The following is a 19609-nucleotide window of genomic DNA, read 5'->3' on the forward strand; positions in this document are numbered from 1 at the left end:
ATAGTTTAATGGATAATTTGCGACCCACTTGGCCGCTTGGTGTTGGTGACATTGAGATCTAATAGTTTAGTAGATGTTTCTGCTAATACGTGATTAACACTTGCAAGCAATCCTTTAATGATTCTATTCCTAACCTATTTTTATTATTTTGTGTTGGTTTGTTTTGCTGAGACTTCTTTTCTGAGACTTTTGTTTTCTTGAGCTACGAGAATTTATTATTTACCTACATTTTTGCATTCTTAAACTGATAAACTACTTTTATATTTGAAAAAAAATCATCTCTTTTTTTCCTAGTGCGAGAGATGTAGGTTTGGTATGCATAACGAAAAATATTTTTAACTGCTTAATATCGAAAGGTGAAAGAGATGCATGCAATAAAATGTACTAAGTTTACTTAAGCCAGCTATGACCAAACTATTGTTTACTGGGCATGTTGCAGTGTTTGCTTTCCCTATTTCAGGTTACACAGAGAGCCATGGCAGAAGTTGTTACATTCCAGATTCGGAAACTGAAATATTTTAGCTGATGAAAACGATAATTTAAATACTCCATGCCCATCGACAGAGTGTGATTTCATTAATCACCTAGATAGTGACTGCCATAATAATCTCTGTCCATGGTTCGTTTCAAAGAATACGGAAGACATTATGTCCATAGACTCACCATTTATGTGACAAAATAGTTATGCTTCTACTCTTCAAGCAAACACTCCACTCTCATGCTCATCTGTAACGACTACACCTCTGTCCAATAAACGAAAACTTCCAAGAAAAGACAAAGCAAATATAAGAAAAAGATGATGTTAAAAGAAAATCTTTAAGGAACACCGGCAAGTAATATACGAGTCGTAATGGAACTACTAGGCCAAAGAAGTCTCAAACATGTCGCATGAAATGCTGCAGCAAAATTGACGAACAAGAGCGCTTAAACATTTTTAAAAAATTCTGGGACCGTAAATATAAGTTAAAAACATTCATCATCATATTAACTTGTACTTCATAACTTTTAAACTCTCGCGTTGCATGTTTAATGTATAATAGAATACGGGAATTAACGCGAACACGCATTTTACCTTAAAATGCCTAACGTTTCAGCGCAGGTTGCACTCGCCGTGGTCCCAGGCTGACTGTCAGCCTGGGACCACATTGACACTGGGACACTGGGACAGGTAAAATGCGTGTTCGCGTTAATTCCCGTATTCTATTATACATTAACTTGTACTTGTACTCTTGTTCGTCAATTTCGCTGCAGCATTTCATGCGACATGTTTGAGGACATGGTGCTTTCATTGACTTCTTTGGCCTAATGGTTCCATTACGACTCGTATATTACTTGCCGGTGTTCCTTAAAGCTTTTCTTTTAACATCAATCCATTCAGAGACGTGTCTTTTTCTTATATTTGCTTTGTCATTTCTTGGAAGTTTTCGTTTATTGGACAGAGGTGTAGCCGTTACAGATGAGCATGAGAGTGGAGTGTTTGCTTGAGGAGTAGAAGCATAACTATTTTGTCACATAAATGGTGAGTCTATGGACATAATGTCTTCCGTATTCTTTGAAACGAACCATGAACAGAAATTATTATGGCAGTCACTATCTAGGTGATTAATGAAATCACACTCTATGGATGGGCATGGAGTACTTAAATTATCGTTTTCATTAGCTAAAATTTCAGTTTCTGTATCTGGAATATAACAACTTTTGCCATGGTTCACTATGTAACCTGTAATAGGAAAAGCAAACACTGCAACATGCCCAGTAAACAATAGTTTGGTCATAGCTGGCTTAAGTAAAATTAGTACATTTTATTGCATGCATCTCTTTCACCTTTTGACATTAAGCAGTTATAGATCTTTTTCGTTATGCATACCAAACCTACTTTACCTTACCTTACCTTACTATTATGTCTACTATTAGAACTGTTTTTTATTGAAATTTGATGAAAAATTTTCCGAAATTACAATTTGATTACTTGTTCTGTTTTATTTTATTTTTTTATTTAATAAGTAAAAAAAAATTTTTTATGTTTGACGGTACTTTTTAAAAGGCTGATTTTGTTGTTGATCTCAATGATTATTAAAAGTATAACTTTATAATTTAGATATAAAATATAAGGTTAACACATATTTTTTATAGTGTTTAATATTTTGTAAGAATGAAGATAGTGAGAATAAAATAAATTTGATTGAACAATATTTTGTGTTTTACTATATTTGGAAACCTAAAAATATTCCAACGTATATTGTAGTAAGTGTTACTAACGACTAAAATCCTTAATTAGTTTACCATGTAAAAAGTAGTAAGTTGTATATACCATATTAGCAGATATTTATTTTGCGATGTAAAATATGGCAAGTAGTACATACGATAAAATTACAAACATAATGCACGAAGTAAAATATGGTAACATCATTTTCTCAAAAACTAGTAAAATAACCTTATAAAATATAATAACATCTTGAAGAGCAATTGTTAACTAGTCTACGTAGTAATTTTCAAGCCAATATATAAACAGAACAAAATTTTATACAACTTTATATGTTCAAACAGCTCTACTGTAAAATTGACATTTTGGGGTTACCATAGTCTACGTAGGAGGGGTCGATGTGATCTCGATCACAGCAGCAGTGCTTGCAAAAACATCTGCTTTAGATAATAACTGATATAGAGAATGGCTGTTATGCAAGATAGATTAGGCGTAGCTTTATTGGTGTAAGTGTAAAGTTAATAAGTAGAGACAAGATTTCCAAGTGTCTTGAACAGGTTATTATATATTAGATAGACCACTACTAAAACAGTGGGTATAAAAATAAAATGCTTATTTTCGTTCAGAAGGAGATATCTAAATAGATAGCGAGTCCACAACCAATTTTAACTATATTTTAGGCAAAACCTGCTTCTGGAATAAGGACTCGTGAGCCTTTGAATCTACCTAGTTTGCATCACCCAGGAGCTTGGCCACTCTAGGAAAGAATTAATATTATTCTGATGATCACACAATGATGTCAATATATTTAATTGATATTTTAAGTTACCATTAAGTACAGAATTTTGTTTAACGGCTAAGATCTGTAAAACGTAATGATATACCTAATTTCACAGTAATAACAAAACACATACAGAGAAAGTGAAAGTGTTGCGAAGTAAAAAGCGTTATTTGGCGAAATATTTCAATGGCGTGGTTTTAGAGAGCACATAACAAATACGTCACTTATTGCGTTATATTTGTCATACGAGAAGAAAGTTTGAAATGTCGTAATATAACCTTGAAGGAAATTAATGGGAGGTATGACCAATGAGAGAGTGATGGATGCTGACCGTGTCGAGTAACTGGCTGACATAATCAATTCGTAACTCAACCTACACACGTTTGCTAATAAACTCAGATAGACATAAGTTTAGTAAGTTCCTAACCCGCGCTTGGCGTGTGTGTTAAAGAAAAAAAAGGTTAAAACCTCCCTCAATTCGGGAGGAGCTCCATACCCAGCACTGAGACAGGAATGGGTAAAAAAAACAAAATTTTGCAGATTCTTTTCTGCTAATTCCCACCATAGATAGTCCTCAATGAGTACCCGTAGTCATGGCAAATGATGTCAATTTTGCATTTAGTAATAGCGAGGAAAGGTCGTATTTGACTATCAGGATCTGCGTTTACCACAAAGGCAGTTCTAGGCAGGTCTTTACCGGCAAAGCACGTCAGTTACGATAATGTTTCTGGCAGTTGATGAACTATACTATTGTTCTCTCCTGTCAGTCCTTTTATCTTGAAGTGTCAAATGTTTTTCTATGACCTCTCTCATCACTTCTTAGAGCATTTTAAAAGACCTAGACATAATTTTAACATTTAAATTAGATTCCATTGTATTAATAACAACGAACCATGAAGAATAACTGTTCACGCTTGTTGATCTTTACTTTTGTTGTAATTCTGTGTATAGTGTCTGTTCAAGTAACATCTGCGAAAATGTTAATATTGCACTAAACACACGTACGAATCTGCGCTTCATGATCGCGGATATATCTTGCAGAATTCTTAGAAATGTTACATGACTAGAACAGGAAAATGACAGAAAAAATGTATACTTGATGTTACTCTAGATTTCAGTAATTATATGGTTGTATATGTAGTTTAGATCATTTTATGCCTTAGCAACTTCTAGAGGTAGACTACAGCACTTCAGTCTCTACTGGTTGGTAAAAATTAACAACATTTTCAGTTTGCTAAAAGATAACCAAAAACAAACGTATTTTTCTTTCTAGATGGTAAGTTTTTCGGAAAGACTTGTAAACAGAGCAAGGACGGCTGGTGTTAAAGGGAGAAGGATTACACCCTACACTGAGTAAAGAAAAGCCTTAAAAACGATGATGATAATGATGACTCAAAAAACAGTCCAGAGTCCATATATCATACACGAGCAGAATAAAAGGTTTGAAACCCATAAAGCACTTAACAACATATAACAAGAAGACAAAATAGCCAAGATGATAGCATTTCTTTAAATCTGCCATTATGTTAATAGTAAACAAATAATATAATAACAGTAATCTTCCGTCATGTACAAATGGACGGACTCACGCAACCATTGTGTGCACTTATTGTTTCATTATCGAATTATGTGATATGATCTTGACATTCTATTTTATTTTATTTATCTATTGTATTATTTAGATATTCTTAACACTTGAGGGATGTTTCAAAACATATTTTTAGGGAGTATGCGGCCTAGGGAGACAGTCCGCAGCTAGAAATATTCTAAAAGAATTCTCATTTTGGACAACGTAAATATCTGTTAAATTAATATTCAATTCTACTGACTGATTTAAAACTTGTTCAGTAATATAATCTGTATTATACTGCGCATAATAATTACCCACATTATGTCAGAAATTTATGATAATTGGGCACATATTAGTCCAAATACCAAAATGTAAATACGAGTATTATAACACCAACTCAGAATACTGTACGATACATTACTTCACCTGATGCCGATTATACGGAGTAACTGGAGACTTTATGGCGGTAAAACGGCTGTTAAATCATGACATAGCCCTTTGAGTCGGTAATAATAAAACTCGGACAATAGGAATCGATATCTACCTTCCATAAACTATAATTCATTTAATTGCCTATATCCTTGACAGACGGGCAATGTCAAGTGACTAGTGTTTAGTATCGATTGCTGCTTTATATAGCACTGATAGATGTACGTCGTTAGTCGGAACTGACGTGTTGTGTTTAAAAATTCAATGAGGAATGGCCCGCGAAGACGTCCTTGGGGAACTCCAAGTAAGAAGCCTTCAGCAAAGAAAGTATTTTAGAGGTTATGTTAGAATTTTTAACGAAAATGCAGCGTTAAATATTATGTTTCTTGAATGAGTTTATTGTATTGTATTTTAATTAGATAAGACACGAATTAAAGATAAATATTAATAAAAATTTACACAATGAAAAAAAATTATGAGTAGCCGTGAGTAAATCTCCCAGGCTTAAATATTTCCTGATGATGTTTTCTTTCCGATTTTAATAATTATATCCATGTTTTACTCAAAAATCTTGTGCTTATATTGTTTTACCTGAGAATTATGGTGCTGTGTTATTTTTAATGAAGATTATTGTTATAGTTCTACACTGAGAAGCAGTTAAATATTACACATCGGCACACAACTAAACTTTTAGTGGAGCAATTCCTAAAAACGAGTGAACCAACAAAAGCGTTTTGATATGTAAATCATATTGTAAACGTTTAACCGTACGTCACTTACAAACCAGGGAATCTCTCAGTGCGGTTCCAGTACACTAAACTGTCAAAATTTGTATCATGATACCTGAAATGCTGCACTTGAGAAAGAGCTGAGTCAGTTTATGACCTCTTTTATGTATGAAAGTAAGTCTGCAAGCTCGTTTATAGGATGCCAATCGTATTGCTCGTATCGTTTTGAGAGTACAGATGAACAATCAACCGCGATAAGATTTACTTTGATATTTCGGCATTCTCGCTGTTCATTTTGTCTATAATACGTGAGGACCGTGTGAGGTGATCAATTAAAGAGGAGGCTCATACCCATAGAAGTTGGCTGAATAGATAGAGATATTCTATGTACTGTCTGTGTGTTTCGTTTATATAGTTCTACTTAGAGCTTATTAAACGTAGTTAGTAGTTCTTATAGATCTAGCAGCGGTAATTATAGGTTAAACATTAAAACAGTTTTCCTCAAAGTTGCATTGAACCTTAATCGATTGGTTATCGTAGATCAATGACCATATTGTGTAAGACATTGCATCTTATACCCCAACCAGTTCTGTGACCGGTCCGTTGTATAATTTCTGAATAACAAGTAAATAAATATTACGTGTTGTTTCATAAGAATTTTGTTTTGCAAAACTATTTGGGGTTTTTACGTTGAGGACTTACCGAAGTTTTGGGCTGCAACTATGACTAATATTTTAACCTAAATGCAAAGTAGCAAAAAAAGTAAAGGCAATTTATTTACCTTTACTTTTTTATTCCACGTGTTGGTAACCATGTGTTAGTTAGTTGTGCATAGTCTACATTTCTTCAGTTTATTATTGTCTTTAAAAGTTTCAACTCTTAGGGATCCTACTGACTTTCATGAGCATCTTCTTACAAAATCATTCTATAGCACTTTGCTCGACCCATAAACTACTTTTGTGGATGACATATGCAAATACATATTTGTTACGTGTAGGTATCGAACCCAGGCACTCCACGTGCAGTGGTTGTGAAACGCGCTGTCATTTACAAATTAAATTTTATATAAATTATAATTTCAAAAACCTTCGATATTAATTTATTATAAATCTTATTCGAAGGCTTCTAGGCTTCTTTAAAACTAGCTGACCCGCGCAACTTCACTTGCGTGACATAAGAGAGAATGGGTGACATTTTTCCCGTTTTTGTAACATTTTTTACTATTACTCTGCTCCTATTAGTCATAGCGTGATGATATATAGCCTATAGCCTTCCTCTATAAACGGGTTATCTAACACTGAAAGAATTTTTCAAGTCCGACCCGCAGCTCCTGAGATAAGCGCGTTCAAAGAAACAAACAAACAAACTTTTCAGCTTTATAATATTAGTATAGATGTTACTGTAAAAGCCCGACCTCTGGTAAATCCTAAGATTTTCCGGTAAAACCTAAGATTTACCAACCCGCAACGGTAAAAGTCCGAACAAGCCAGAGTTTAAAAACTATGTTACGATATATAAAAAAATCCTCCTTCATAACTATGTTTATAACTATTTCACGGTATAATTATATACTGTGACATAATTATAAAGAAGGAGTTTTGGGCAAAGCGACATGGGTAGGTTAGGTTAGAAGGCTAAGGTGGGAGCGAGCGAAGCGAAGCTCCCACTTTAGCCTTCGTGGTTATTTTTTTTTAACCACCCAGAAGGAGGAGCCCCGCGAAGCGGGGCTCCGGCGACATCTCTATATCATCAAGTGAGTATAGGTAAAAGTTCGAATTAAAAGAATTGTTCGGACTTTTACCATTGCGAGTTGGTAAATCTTAGGTTATACCGGAAAATCTTAGGATTTACCATCGTTCGGGCTTTTACAGTAACATAGATAAGGTTACATTTGCTAATCACCCTTGAACAAACCATTGCTTAAGCAAATCTACAGGTAATACCGGCCTACTGACTACGAATATTTATTAGTATCTTATTTAAATAATTATAATGTCTGTGTGTGGAATACGAATGTTCTGACACAAATGTCGTAACGAGCTAACTGGCTCCGACTGAAGGCCATCGAAAGTTACAGAATTAGACGTCTGAATGTTACTTTAATTGATAACTGTACACTGTACGTGTAGTCACAATTTTAAGTAGGTTATATACCTATAGGTATATTTTGATCGCTAGCACTTCGCTGAACCCGACAATGGAACCCAAGACCTTATGATGAGCAATCTTATGCACTATCGACCGCGCCATAGAGACCTGTTTAATCCGTTTGTGAATTAGGATAAAAAATAATTGAATTTTGAAAGAAATACTTAGAAAGGGCACAAGAAATCTGGTAAAATTCTATTTGTTTTTGTGTTAATGTTAATAAGGTAGATATTCTTCCTCTCTTGGTTCCTCTCCTGTACTGATGAAGCATAGACATTGAATTTTATTATATCAATAAAAAAGAGTAGAAACATCATATAATTGGCTAAACAGGAGCTAATTACTGTCCGTAGGGAAGGAACTTCAATAATTAAAAGTTTTCTCTTTATAACTATATTATGGAAAAAAATATTAATGAGAGTAATTTAACTTTATGAGAAGCAAGTAATTTTCATAATAATAGCGCACTGTAGCTCAACTTAGTGAATATTTATGCTGTAATTAAACCGTAAAATTACTTAATTGGACTTTCATCAACACTTTTCACAAACAACTTAAGTACGAGTACCTACTTACCAATTAAAAAAGTTTCAGGAAAGTTTACGAAACTACAAAACACTATTTAATAGATATTAATACTGAATATTGTCCTTAAGACCGAAATTCGGCTAGGGCAGCCAGTTTCATTGAAACCAGCCAATTGCGGGACTTTTTTTATAGTGTCCAACTGTGTGCACGCACAATACACAGATAGACTCTCTATTCCTTTACTCTCATAGCTCGGTGGGACGGCTAAACCGACATAACCAGTGAGAGATCAGACGCAGGACTGACCGCTTTACGTGCTCTTCAAGGCACGGAGGTCTGCAACCTCGACTTACTAATTCTAGGCAATCTCTGAGATATTTTTAACAGAGAAACTCAAAAAAGTTTTTGGCCCGACCCATGAATCGAATCCGTAACAGAAAGCGCTACAGAGCAGTGGCGAAACGAGGAAGGGATACTAGCTAATTGTGATGTTAATTACCCTCATTATACCTTCACAATATGCGATAGAAAGCATATGGCTGCTTTAAAAGGGCCTGCTACTAAATAATTCAGCGCTGTCCTTGTGCGGGCCGCGCGGGCTATTGAAACACCGCGCACGCGCACTGACTACTAAACACTAGTTAGGGCTAGATCGACACCGTTCGGTTTATCTCGCACCAAATTTGAAAAGGAATGTGATTTAATACGACCATGATTTTATAGGTTTGAAGGTTTTTGTAGCTAATATGGTGCTAAGTAGACCTTAGAATTATCAGTAGTGTAAACTAACTAGTCTAATCTTCAGATATTTCTTTAATCTAGAGATTTAACACCCATCATCACTTATGAAAGTAAAATGGAGAGATGAATAAAAAAATATTATTCCTTGACAAGAGTCTTCTGTTCTTCTCACACAACAGCTGAGAGTGATAGAGGCCAAGAGATATTCATAAGTAATCAAATGAAATAGAACAAATATTGCCATTTATGATTGTCAAACTTATAGTAATCAGAACCAGAGGTAGAATCGGTAATATGAACCGGAAAAAAAATCTAGGCCCTTCTATTTTATAACAAATCCATAGTCAAAGATTCACTATGATAAATACTAATATAAATTGTAGCCGTATGTTTAGTAGTTCATTGGTAGCCGATGATAAAATTGATAATAATTGCGGCCCGAGACCGAGTGACATGAATCAATTGACAGTGAGTGAGAATGAGCACAATCTTTGATTCTTAGTAGGTAGAGTTATCTACTTATTTTGCTACAATGGGTCAAATATTCTTTTTTATAGTTTTCATTGTGAATATTGCAAGAGATTGCTAGTTATTAGAAAAAAACATAGACAGACATCCTATCTCGACTGTAATCGACGGGCTTATATGTATGCAAAAAAAGTATTTTAGTTTGAAGGGAGGGCTGAAAGTGATGTTTTTAGCCTAGTTGCGTTTATACTTTAAGATCAAAGCCTACTCCTATACAGACCCCTAGACAGAAACTATTCTCGAAACGGTTCTGTGACCTATATTCCACAGAGACTTTACTATTTAAAAATAAAAATATATATGTAGAGTCCACATCAATCTTAACGCCAGTCTTACTTTATATAGGTATACCTAATTTTTAGCCCAAAGAAGGTCAAGCAATCTAGGGCAAGACAGAAAACTCAAAAGTTCAAAAGAAGTTAAAAGTCTCGGGCTATTTTATACACAATCTAAGTGAATACAGCTCACAACATTAATCAGCCTAGCCTTTCTTCTAACTATGTAAGAGGCAGCTTCCAGTATCACCAGATGCAGCTGAAAACCAGTATTTTACATGGAGCGACTGTCTATCTGCCCTCCGCAACCCAGTTACTTGGATTATAACACGATACCCTTCGGTAAGACTGCTTGTCAGACTTTCAAGCTTCTGACTACTGTTACGTCAAACTTTACAATAGCCGCCTTTACACACACGCTCTATCGCGCGTTCTTAGGAGCGTACAGGATAACGCATGGGAAAGACGGCGCGCTCTTCGAGAGCGATTTTCTTGCGGGCTTGACAGATGATGCTTGCCTCTTTCTAAAGCGATTGTTGTTTCACGTGCGATAGAGCGTATGTGTAAAGGCACCTTATGTTCACATATGTGTTAGGAGTAGGTACATCACTATTGATGTATGATCATAGAACGGTCGTTAGTGATGGCCCATCACTTCGTATCAGACGATTGATCTGTATGACTATTGCGAATTCATCGATCAATGTAACATATTCACGGCATTACTTCTTGATGGATTAGGTAGAGAACACAATGAATAGTCATTTTAAAAATAAATGTGTTGTTTTTTGCCCGTAGTTACTATACATAAAATGAGTTGGGACTAATTTGACCTCATCATAAAGAAAGAATGTTGATAGATTATGTCATACACAACGAAAAATGGGTACAGAATAAAGAGAGTTCTGTAAAAGTCTTCCATAATACAAAATCTATCTATTTGAGAGTCAGATAAACTTAATGAAGCGTCATAAAGTGTCATCATTATCACCGGTTTTCATCACTTCTGAAGTATTGGTTAGCTTATTAGATCAAAATATATTGACCATAGTTTAGCCATCGGATAGAATTATCCGGTACTTTTATCTAAGCCGAAAACGGATACTGATATATTTTTTAAATAAATAATTTGCTTGGTTTTACCTATATTACACACACGAAACAGCCCATCTCAATTTGCTGTATACAAATGTACACCTCTCAAATACTAGTTGAGAACTCACAGAATTCCCACTCTTACTTTAAAATAGTAGCTAATATAGGTAGTATGGTTTATGTTTTATTTCTTAGAATGCAATAATAAATGGTATATTAAAAGCTACTGATCGATACACTACGTTTATAACGAACTGTCCCGTTACACGCATAATGGAACCGATACGATATTGCGAGCATTCAGCCGCGAATTGTATGCGTTTTTGTTACACCGCGGATAAAAACACTCCTTGATTGGTTTCTTGTGTGAATGATGCGTGTTAGTAGTATTTAGATCAACATTTCTTGTAAATACAGGCAATGATAGTTGTTGGTTTGATGAACGAGGTAAACTACCAAATCTGTCTGATCCTTCTGTTTAATAGTGCTTATCGGCCCATTTTCACCATTTCTGGGTAAATACCAGATGAAATTGTCATAAGTTACCTGTTACTTATCCACAAGCTGTGAAACAGGCAACTAATCCGGTATTTTTTCAATGCAACCAGACAACAAAACAAATTAATTTATTCAAACCCATACCCTTTGCGTAAAGTCCATACACACATACATATATTATTATGTATGTATATTACACTACACTATTTTTAAAGACGAACGCAAACGAAATCGCGAAGAAATAAAATAAAGCCTTAAAATTTTTACACATTTAAAAATTTCAATTGCTATTGAGAGTTGTGTAAAACATCGTATTAGCACGTAATCAAGTCGTAAAACACTTGCATAAGATTATAGTAATGTGATGTAGCATTTTATGTTAATTTATTACGTCAGCAATTTTAAGAACAAAATTCCAAATACATTTTGCACACCCTTTCAATATGTAACCAGCAAACGTATTGGCGCAATATTTATCCAGTCATATCTTGACACTCCTGTTCATACAGGAGGCTACGGATACAGTTATACGTATTAACTAGCTTTGCGCTCACGGCTTTACCCGGAAGAATTTCCAAAAATCCTTTCTTAGGGGATGCCTACGTCATAACATCTACCTGCATGCCAAATTTCAGCGTGATTCGTCCAGTGATGTGGGCTATGCGTTGATAGATCACTATGTTAGTTAGTTAGTCACCTTTGAGTTACATATATTTTGATTCTGGTTAGTTACAGAAAACTTGTCGAGTAGCTTTCGAGTAATGAAAATCAGATTTTTCCACAGCTCATTATTTTTCAAGCTATTTTTAAATGTCAAACACTTGATGAGAATTCGATAATATCTAACAGATGTGTATTTTTAGGAAACTTAATTCTGTGTCTAATATTTTATTTACTAACCACAGTCACATACGATATGTATGTTAGTAGAGTCCATAAAAAATCGCGCCACTGAACTCGAGTAAAGCTTTCAGGAGATAGTGTTACAGTATGAGGATGTGTTACGTAATGTGACCTGCAGTAAATGATACGTCATGGGTGTCGAGTATTGACACCATTTTTAACTTTTAATACTGTGGAGAACACACACTTAAAAGCCTACCTTGTACAAATTAGAGTAATTTTCAAACTGTTACTGATAAAGATCAGAATAAAACTGATAAAATTAACGAGAATTAATATCAAATAATCAGACAATAACTTTCTGATGGTTATAAAGCTAAAAAAATTAAAGCAGCTTAGATAACTTATCCCGGGTTTCATATTTCAATAGCGATTTTTTTGTATAAGTTTAAATCGGTCTGACAACGATCTGTGGGTGAAGCAACCGTTGGCGCGGTCATACTATAGATGGGTGACCACATAGTGGTATTTGAGCTGGGCGTCTCCGTGCTTCGGAGGGCACGTAAAACGTCGGTCCCGGTTGTTGTCTACTAAGATAACAGTCGTTAAGCCATGTCAAAGGCCTTTAGGCGGCTTGAACTCCATTGACACTAGGTTGATCGCCGTACGACAAGAAGAAGAAGACTGGGGGTTAGTTAGCTACGATACGCAGATCCCAAAACAACATTGAACTATGCAGCACTGTGCTGCGATTGCCTATTAAAATAAACATAAGTACAAGTTTAGCGTAATGTTTCTTGATCACCTTAGACTTTGGTCTAAATTGTATAATTATGGCCTTGACGAATGAGGCACTTGCTAAATGAAGTATCTAACTTATATTGCCAAAGGCAAAAGGCTGTATGGATATTTCTTACTTTTGCGCAAAAACTACTGAATGGAGTTTGATGAAATACAGGTAGTTGATGCTGCTCGCTAATATTTGCGTATGCAAATGTTATGTTTATAGGTTGATTAATTCGTAAATGATGTCAGAATCATGGTATCCTAGTCCATCTTGACCGAGTTTGTAACCAACCACGATAAATCGAGAAGTAAACAATAGTGCATAATTAATGAAAATCATTCGTGAAAAGTCTTAATTAACCGAAGTTAGACATGATAGGCACAACTTTGTCTCCATAACGCTGTGGCAAAGACTTTATCATTAAAATGAGATTTTAATGCCGATCACGTACTGGACTTTAAGCCTAATTTCTCTCTCTCTCTCTCTCTATCTCTTTCTCATACCATGCGAAAGTTCGCGTCATGTGGGTCGAGTCCTACCACTATCGAGTATCGACAACCGAATAGCTTTAAAAACTAATTAATGAACCGATTTTACAAGTACTTGCCAAACCGCTGATACTCGATAGCACTGCATGTGAAAAGTGTAGTATAACAGCAAGCAAGTAGGAGCAAATTAATTAACGTCAATTAATGATAAATTATTAATCTCCAGAGTCTGCCTATACCCGAGTCTGCCTATACCCGTATGGGAAGAAGGCGTGATTTTGTATATGTATGTATGTAAAAAAACAGAAAATAGTTTCTTACAAAACTTATGTATATTTCAAATACATAACAATATTTATTACAATAGGTATAATAGTCGTACAAAATAATTGTAATTTAATGACAAACATATCTGTCCTTGATCGCTTCAATACGATCACGTACGTCCATGATCTAGTTAAATAAAACCGAAGCTATTTGTCATTATAAATAATATAAATAATGGTTGTTTTCTACTAATGGATCCTGTCACACACTAGTTTAAGTTTTCAGTGGTATAACCTTTATTTTGACCATATTATTTAATGAAGCAAATCTCCCGGGATGCAATTAGAGTCAAATGTTGCAAGTCAATCATCATTTGGAATGTTTGAAATGCAATTTTATCATTTTAATGATTATTGACACAGTCTCATTTCACGGGTCAGGGTCTTGGGTGTTTATATACTTTAAACTGGGCCTAAATTGTGTTTAGAAAACACTGTTCCGAAGACAACTAAAGATACAATAATAAAAAGCTATCCTATTTCTAGGAAACATAGGATGTCACCAAAAACATAAATATAAAAATGGCAGCAACGTGCAGTATTATTCAGTGAGGTTGTCGACGTCAAGAATTGGGATCTCACTGGTAGCGAATTTGTGTAGACCATCGTTAAATGCTTTAAGCATTTTTCCTGAATTCTTCACAAAATTTTGTTTCAGTTAGAGGTGAACGTTTATGCATGACCCACTGTAACATCTATAAGAAGAGATTGGCCAATCTCTTTTTTTCTTTTCGTTCTAATTTTCATTGTCAAGAATGCGAGAAACAAGCGACATTTGACACAAACGTGTGAAGTCAAGGAAGCAGATCTCAATCAGTCTTACCTCTCGCGTGTTGTTCACGAGATAGCTGATAACTTCACGTGTGGACCACGGCGGGCTAATTATAGTGGGACATTCCGTAGGCGTTCGTTGCTAGGGAATCATTTACACTCGTTTACATTGATGGTCATGGCACGGGTACTATTCTCTTAGTTACGACAAATGCATGCTCATTTCGACAGTATTTACATAGTTCTTAACCAAAGTGCCATTAAATTAATTCTACGGTTAGTTTCAAAAAGAAAATGCATTTAAGTGACTTTTTTTGCAAGAGTCGATTGTAAACAGTTGTGCTCTTTGACCGGTAAACGATCAAGGGTAGCAGCTCTTCGTGGGTTTTTCATAGCTAATCGTTTCCGTGCTTTAGAGGGCACGTTAAATGTCGATCCCGGTTTTTGTCAGATTACATAAGTTGCTAAAAAACATAAAAAGTTTTCAGTAGCAGGTAGCTTGACCAATGACTAAATCTGCCACTGCGAAAAAATCTTTCCGAAACACACTTTTCGAAAGGGCTTAAGGTGTATTGCGACCACAAAAATGCCTTTTAAATGCGTGAACAAACTGAAACATTTTATTGCTCTAATCCTTTCTATATCTATCCTAAACTTCCCAGCCATCAGAAGTCATTGATCCCCAACATCACGTGTTAGTCCTCCAGTTAAAAATACAGTACAATGAGCACTGAACCACAAGGTCTATCTCTAACACTTAGAGATGAGTAACGCTCACAATGAGACCTCACTTCCTGCTAACACTGAGACTCCTATGCATTAAGATTGACTTGGATTATTTATAGGATAGTCTTCTAGACTCGCGGTTTTTGAAGCCTACCCTACGCTAGGTGAAATAGATTGCACCTAAATTTAGCAAGCGAGGTCTACATAAACCCTACTTTATATCAAATTAATATCTTTTATCTTTTTTTTGTTGGTACTAGAGACTAGTTAGTGGTAGGCATTTGAAATTATTTCAAGAAAATAATCTTTTCAGAATACGCTAGGGGCCTTGATTAGTACTTATATCCTACAGTATTTGTCGGTAAAAAGGTTGTCAATAGTTTATAGGGGTAAAAAATCGCACCTCAGTTGGTCTTAAAGCAATGGTAACCAATTGCAAGCATTCATCTCACTCGCAAGTGATTCAGGGTTAAAATTACAACCAATGACTTTTTTCAGTTATGTGAGCACTAGAAATATCTAAGTTATATTACTTGCTTATCGGTGAAGGAAACTTTACATGGGCGAAATTAATTTTAATTGTTCTTGAGCTCAAGCTAAGTCTCCAGCCCGCATTTAGCCAGCGTGGTGGACTAAGGCCTACCCCCTCTATTATTCCGGGACCTCGTGCTCAACAGTGGGACTATAACAAGTTAAATCTATTTATCTACAGAATCTAGAACTACGTATAATTATTATCTTCTAGAAGTAGCTTCTGTGTGAGCGTTAATTTATTTATTACACCTTGTTTAATTGTCCAATTGAAGTAAAACATGGCAATAAACAGAAAATTGCACTAGTATCTGTTCATCTTAACTACTGTTCATTGTGGTACAGACATTAGAAGAAAAAATCTACTCTAGGATAGGTTTAAAGAGTTTTTTTTTTTATTTATTGTAAGGACCGACTTTCTTAGATTGCCTTTCGGTAAAAGGATAAAAGGTTTCTTAAGTTTTCGCACAGGTTGTTTAAGGAGGAGGAGGAATTGGTAGAAGTCATTGACCTAGCACCGAATTTATGTAGTTTTAGGACATTTAGGTATAGGATACATTAAATTAGGTTACTTAATAGCAACTATGGGCTGTTGTAGCCTCGCGCTTCCACTAGAGGATAACGGATTCGATTCCTGATAAATTGCAAATCGTATAATTCGCTTTACAAACAGTTTTTCTTCAAATGACTTTTTAATCAATAATTTTAAGGGTTTATTAATTAACCCTTAATGTAAATTACCCTTAAGCGACGGTTTTCATGACCGAAGTCACTACTTTTCGTAAGTTTATTGCTCCACAACGGAAAATCATAAAACACCTGAAAAAAATTACATGAAAATTCCATCGCTGAATGTTCGTAATTGTGTATTGTTCAGCAGAGTTCAGGACGTGAAGTGATCGCTACAACACTGTAATAATGTGAGCACTCACTGTGTCTCGATGAGTTCGCAGTTGAGCAGCAGCTTGTTGGGGCCGAGCTCCACGACGGCCACCGTCAGGTCATGGTAGTATACCATGCGCAGCGTGTCGTTCGCGATGCGCCGCCCCGTGTAGGGCTTCGCCCCGGCCACCGGCTCCCGTCGCTCCGCGTCCTCGGACCTCGCCCCCACTGTCCCGACGAGCCCCGCGAGCGACCACCCCGCCGGGAAACTGAACGCGAACGGCTTGGCCGACGCCGAGGGTGGTGAAGACACCGCGATACAAAATATCACAACAACAGATAACAAGGATTTAAGGAGTCCATCGGCCATCGGAGCACCGCGCGTGATGGCTTCCCGCGCCGACCGAACCGCGCTCACCAGCCTCCGGAATGACATTTCGATTTTTTAAATTAACTTTTTTTATTGGCAAAGGCGTCGTTCGTCCATATCGCGTGCGGCGCGGGCGGCGGGCTGGCGTGCACTGCGCGCCGCGCTGCGACCACCACTTTCTTCGCGTGACGTCAGTCGGTCAGTGTCTCGCAGGAGTTTCACTTGTTTTAACTTCCGCGACCGCTGATATAGGTCTAGGGCTCCGACGTGCCACCGCGGCTGACCTAGTACCGGACATGAGTGGGATGTGTTTGTTTCTACTAGACGAGATATTATTAATGCACTTGAGTTATTTAGACAATACAGTCGTGTAAAATATTAGTCGGTGGTTTGATAGTGCCTACCAGTTGGCAGGCACTATACACACAGTTCTGTATAATTTAGTCGTCGGTCAAAGAAGCCTACATGAATTGATGATGATTTTGATCTTTGAAAGTCATACAGCAGCCTGGTGCATTACGGTTTTCGTAAATAATTTATGAAAACGCGAGAAAATTAATTAACCTCATGGATAAATTGAATAAAGAGAGTGTAAAATACTTGTAATTTCAAAGTTGGTTGCCTGAAATCTATATTATACCTCGTCATTTCATTGAGCGTATTTTTGAAAATATATTTTCAAACGTGATAGAGCACCTTTATCACTTTCTGTACCGAACTTATAACAAAGTTTCGTAATACACAATTTGTTATTTATTATTCTTTAAAAATATTGTTATTTATTGACGCACATTAATATTGTAAGACCTGCCAACTTTGAAGTTAGTTTTCAGTTTCACAAACATTGGAAACTTGGCAACACTGTGATAGTAAACTTTGTATAAAAGTTTTTATTGATTTCTAGCATAACCTTATGGTGCTACTAAGTATTGAACCAACTATACAAGAAAAGGAATTTGAGTTTAATGGTAAGTATGTGTGGGATCAACAAATGGATCACAGCTTCAAAGTGAATGAACCGATAATACGTTTGGATTCTTCTCTTGTAGGTATGCCGCTCTGCCGAGGATAGTCTGAACTAGGTACATTTATTGCTTAAGTGAAGACAATACTTTGCATTCCTGAGACCTTTTGTATTAATTAACAAAATATCGATAATTAAACCGCACTTGACCTGCGTGGTAATCTCAAGGCCTCACTCTCCTAATCCGGGAGGAAACCCTTGCATAGCAGCAGTCATGCAATAAGTCACCGATAAATAATTTGGCTCTTAAAATAAGAGTATTAATAAAAAAGCAAATAAGACAAATTAACGGACCTACCTTATTATTATTTCTACATTCTTTACCAAGTGTGAGTCATCGATTACAGCAAGAATTTAGCATAACAAATCATTATTTTACGTAACATTCGTTTGCAGTCTACATCAACGACATAGTTAATAGGTGTGTAGGTTATGTGCACCAATATTGCAGCATCTTTAAAATTGCATCATAAAGAAAAACTATCCCGTTTGAGAATTATGGTTTAGTATAACATTGTTTTTGCTCACATGATAAGCTGTTTTATATATGCTCTTATTAGGTACTGTTTTTTCCTGTATCCGTAGGTGAAAGGCTCCTGTACTCTTCTTCGTTTATAGCTGTAGTGGTCCTATTTTTTCCTGTATTTTTTTCGATAGCTGGTTCAGTAAGGTAAATTCCTGATAAGCAACCAAACTTGGGCTATAACTGAAATCATTCCAACATGCATTGAAAAAAAAAACACCGATAGCACTTTACACAACTCCGGAATCAAACCCAAGAAGTGAGTTCGTTTCGAAAACAAGCTTTCATCCCCTATATCAGTCGCTTAAAAGCTGCTTTCTGTAATAATACTCTGTTTGATCAAAACATTTAGACACGAACGCATATTGGACAGACAGACTTAAGCGTTTATAATATTAGTAGACTTAGATAGAGTATAGATTATGTCGGTCAAAGTCGCGATCCACGCGTTATGTAGAACAGTTGAAACTGGTAACGTTTAGAAGCCTTACGTAAACATTTACAATATGGAGGTACAAGAAACCTTACGATGAACTGTGAGTGAGTGGTCGCTGTACAATATTATGTAAATTATGCACTTTCCCAATAATCACACATGTTCTCTGCACGTGACGCTTCAGGCGAGGCGGTTTCCTACCACTATCGAACCATTATTTGGTACCACAGCTTTCTTACACACTGCCTAAGCATAATTATGGCATAAACCATATATTTTACGCCAGCCATTCTTCTTTGTTCCTCTTTGCTACCCCTTGTACATCTCTTATCCTGGTCTTCCTGATAAAGCGATGTTATTAATCCATCTTACTGAGCC

The 19609-nt window shown here is 36.0% G+C and overlaps 1 protein-coding gene across 1 annotated transcript in view; it reads right to left on the reverse strand.

Annotated features, from left to right (window-relative positions):
* LOC142977664 (uncharacterized) overlaps positions 1–17449 on the reverse strand; it is a 39388-nt gene extending 21939 nt beyond the window's left edge. The window contains exon 1 of the mRNA XM_076121731.1: positions 16929–17449. Coding sequence (XP_075977846.1) covers positions 16929–17314 — 386 coding nt within the window. The 5' untranslated portion in view covers positions 17315–17449. The remainder of the gene's footprint in view (positions 1–16928) is intronic.
* Positions 17450–19609: the final 2160 nt, after the last annotated feature.

Source organism: Anticarsia gemmatalis, chromosome 13 (assembly GCF_050436995.1).
Source record: "Anticarsia gemmatalis isolate Benzon Research Colony breed Stoneville strain chromosome 13, ilAntGemm2 primary, whole genome shotgun sequence".
In the NCBI taxonomy this organism is placed as follows: Eukaryota; Metazoa; Arthropoda; class Insecta; order Lepidoptera; family Erebidae; genus Anticarsia; species Anticarsia gemmatalis.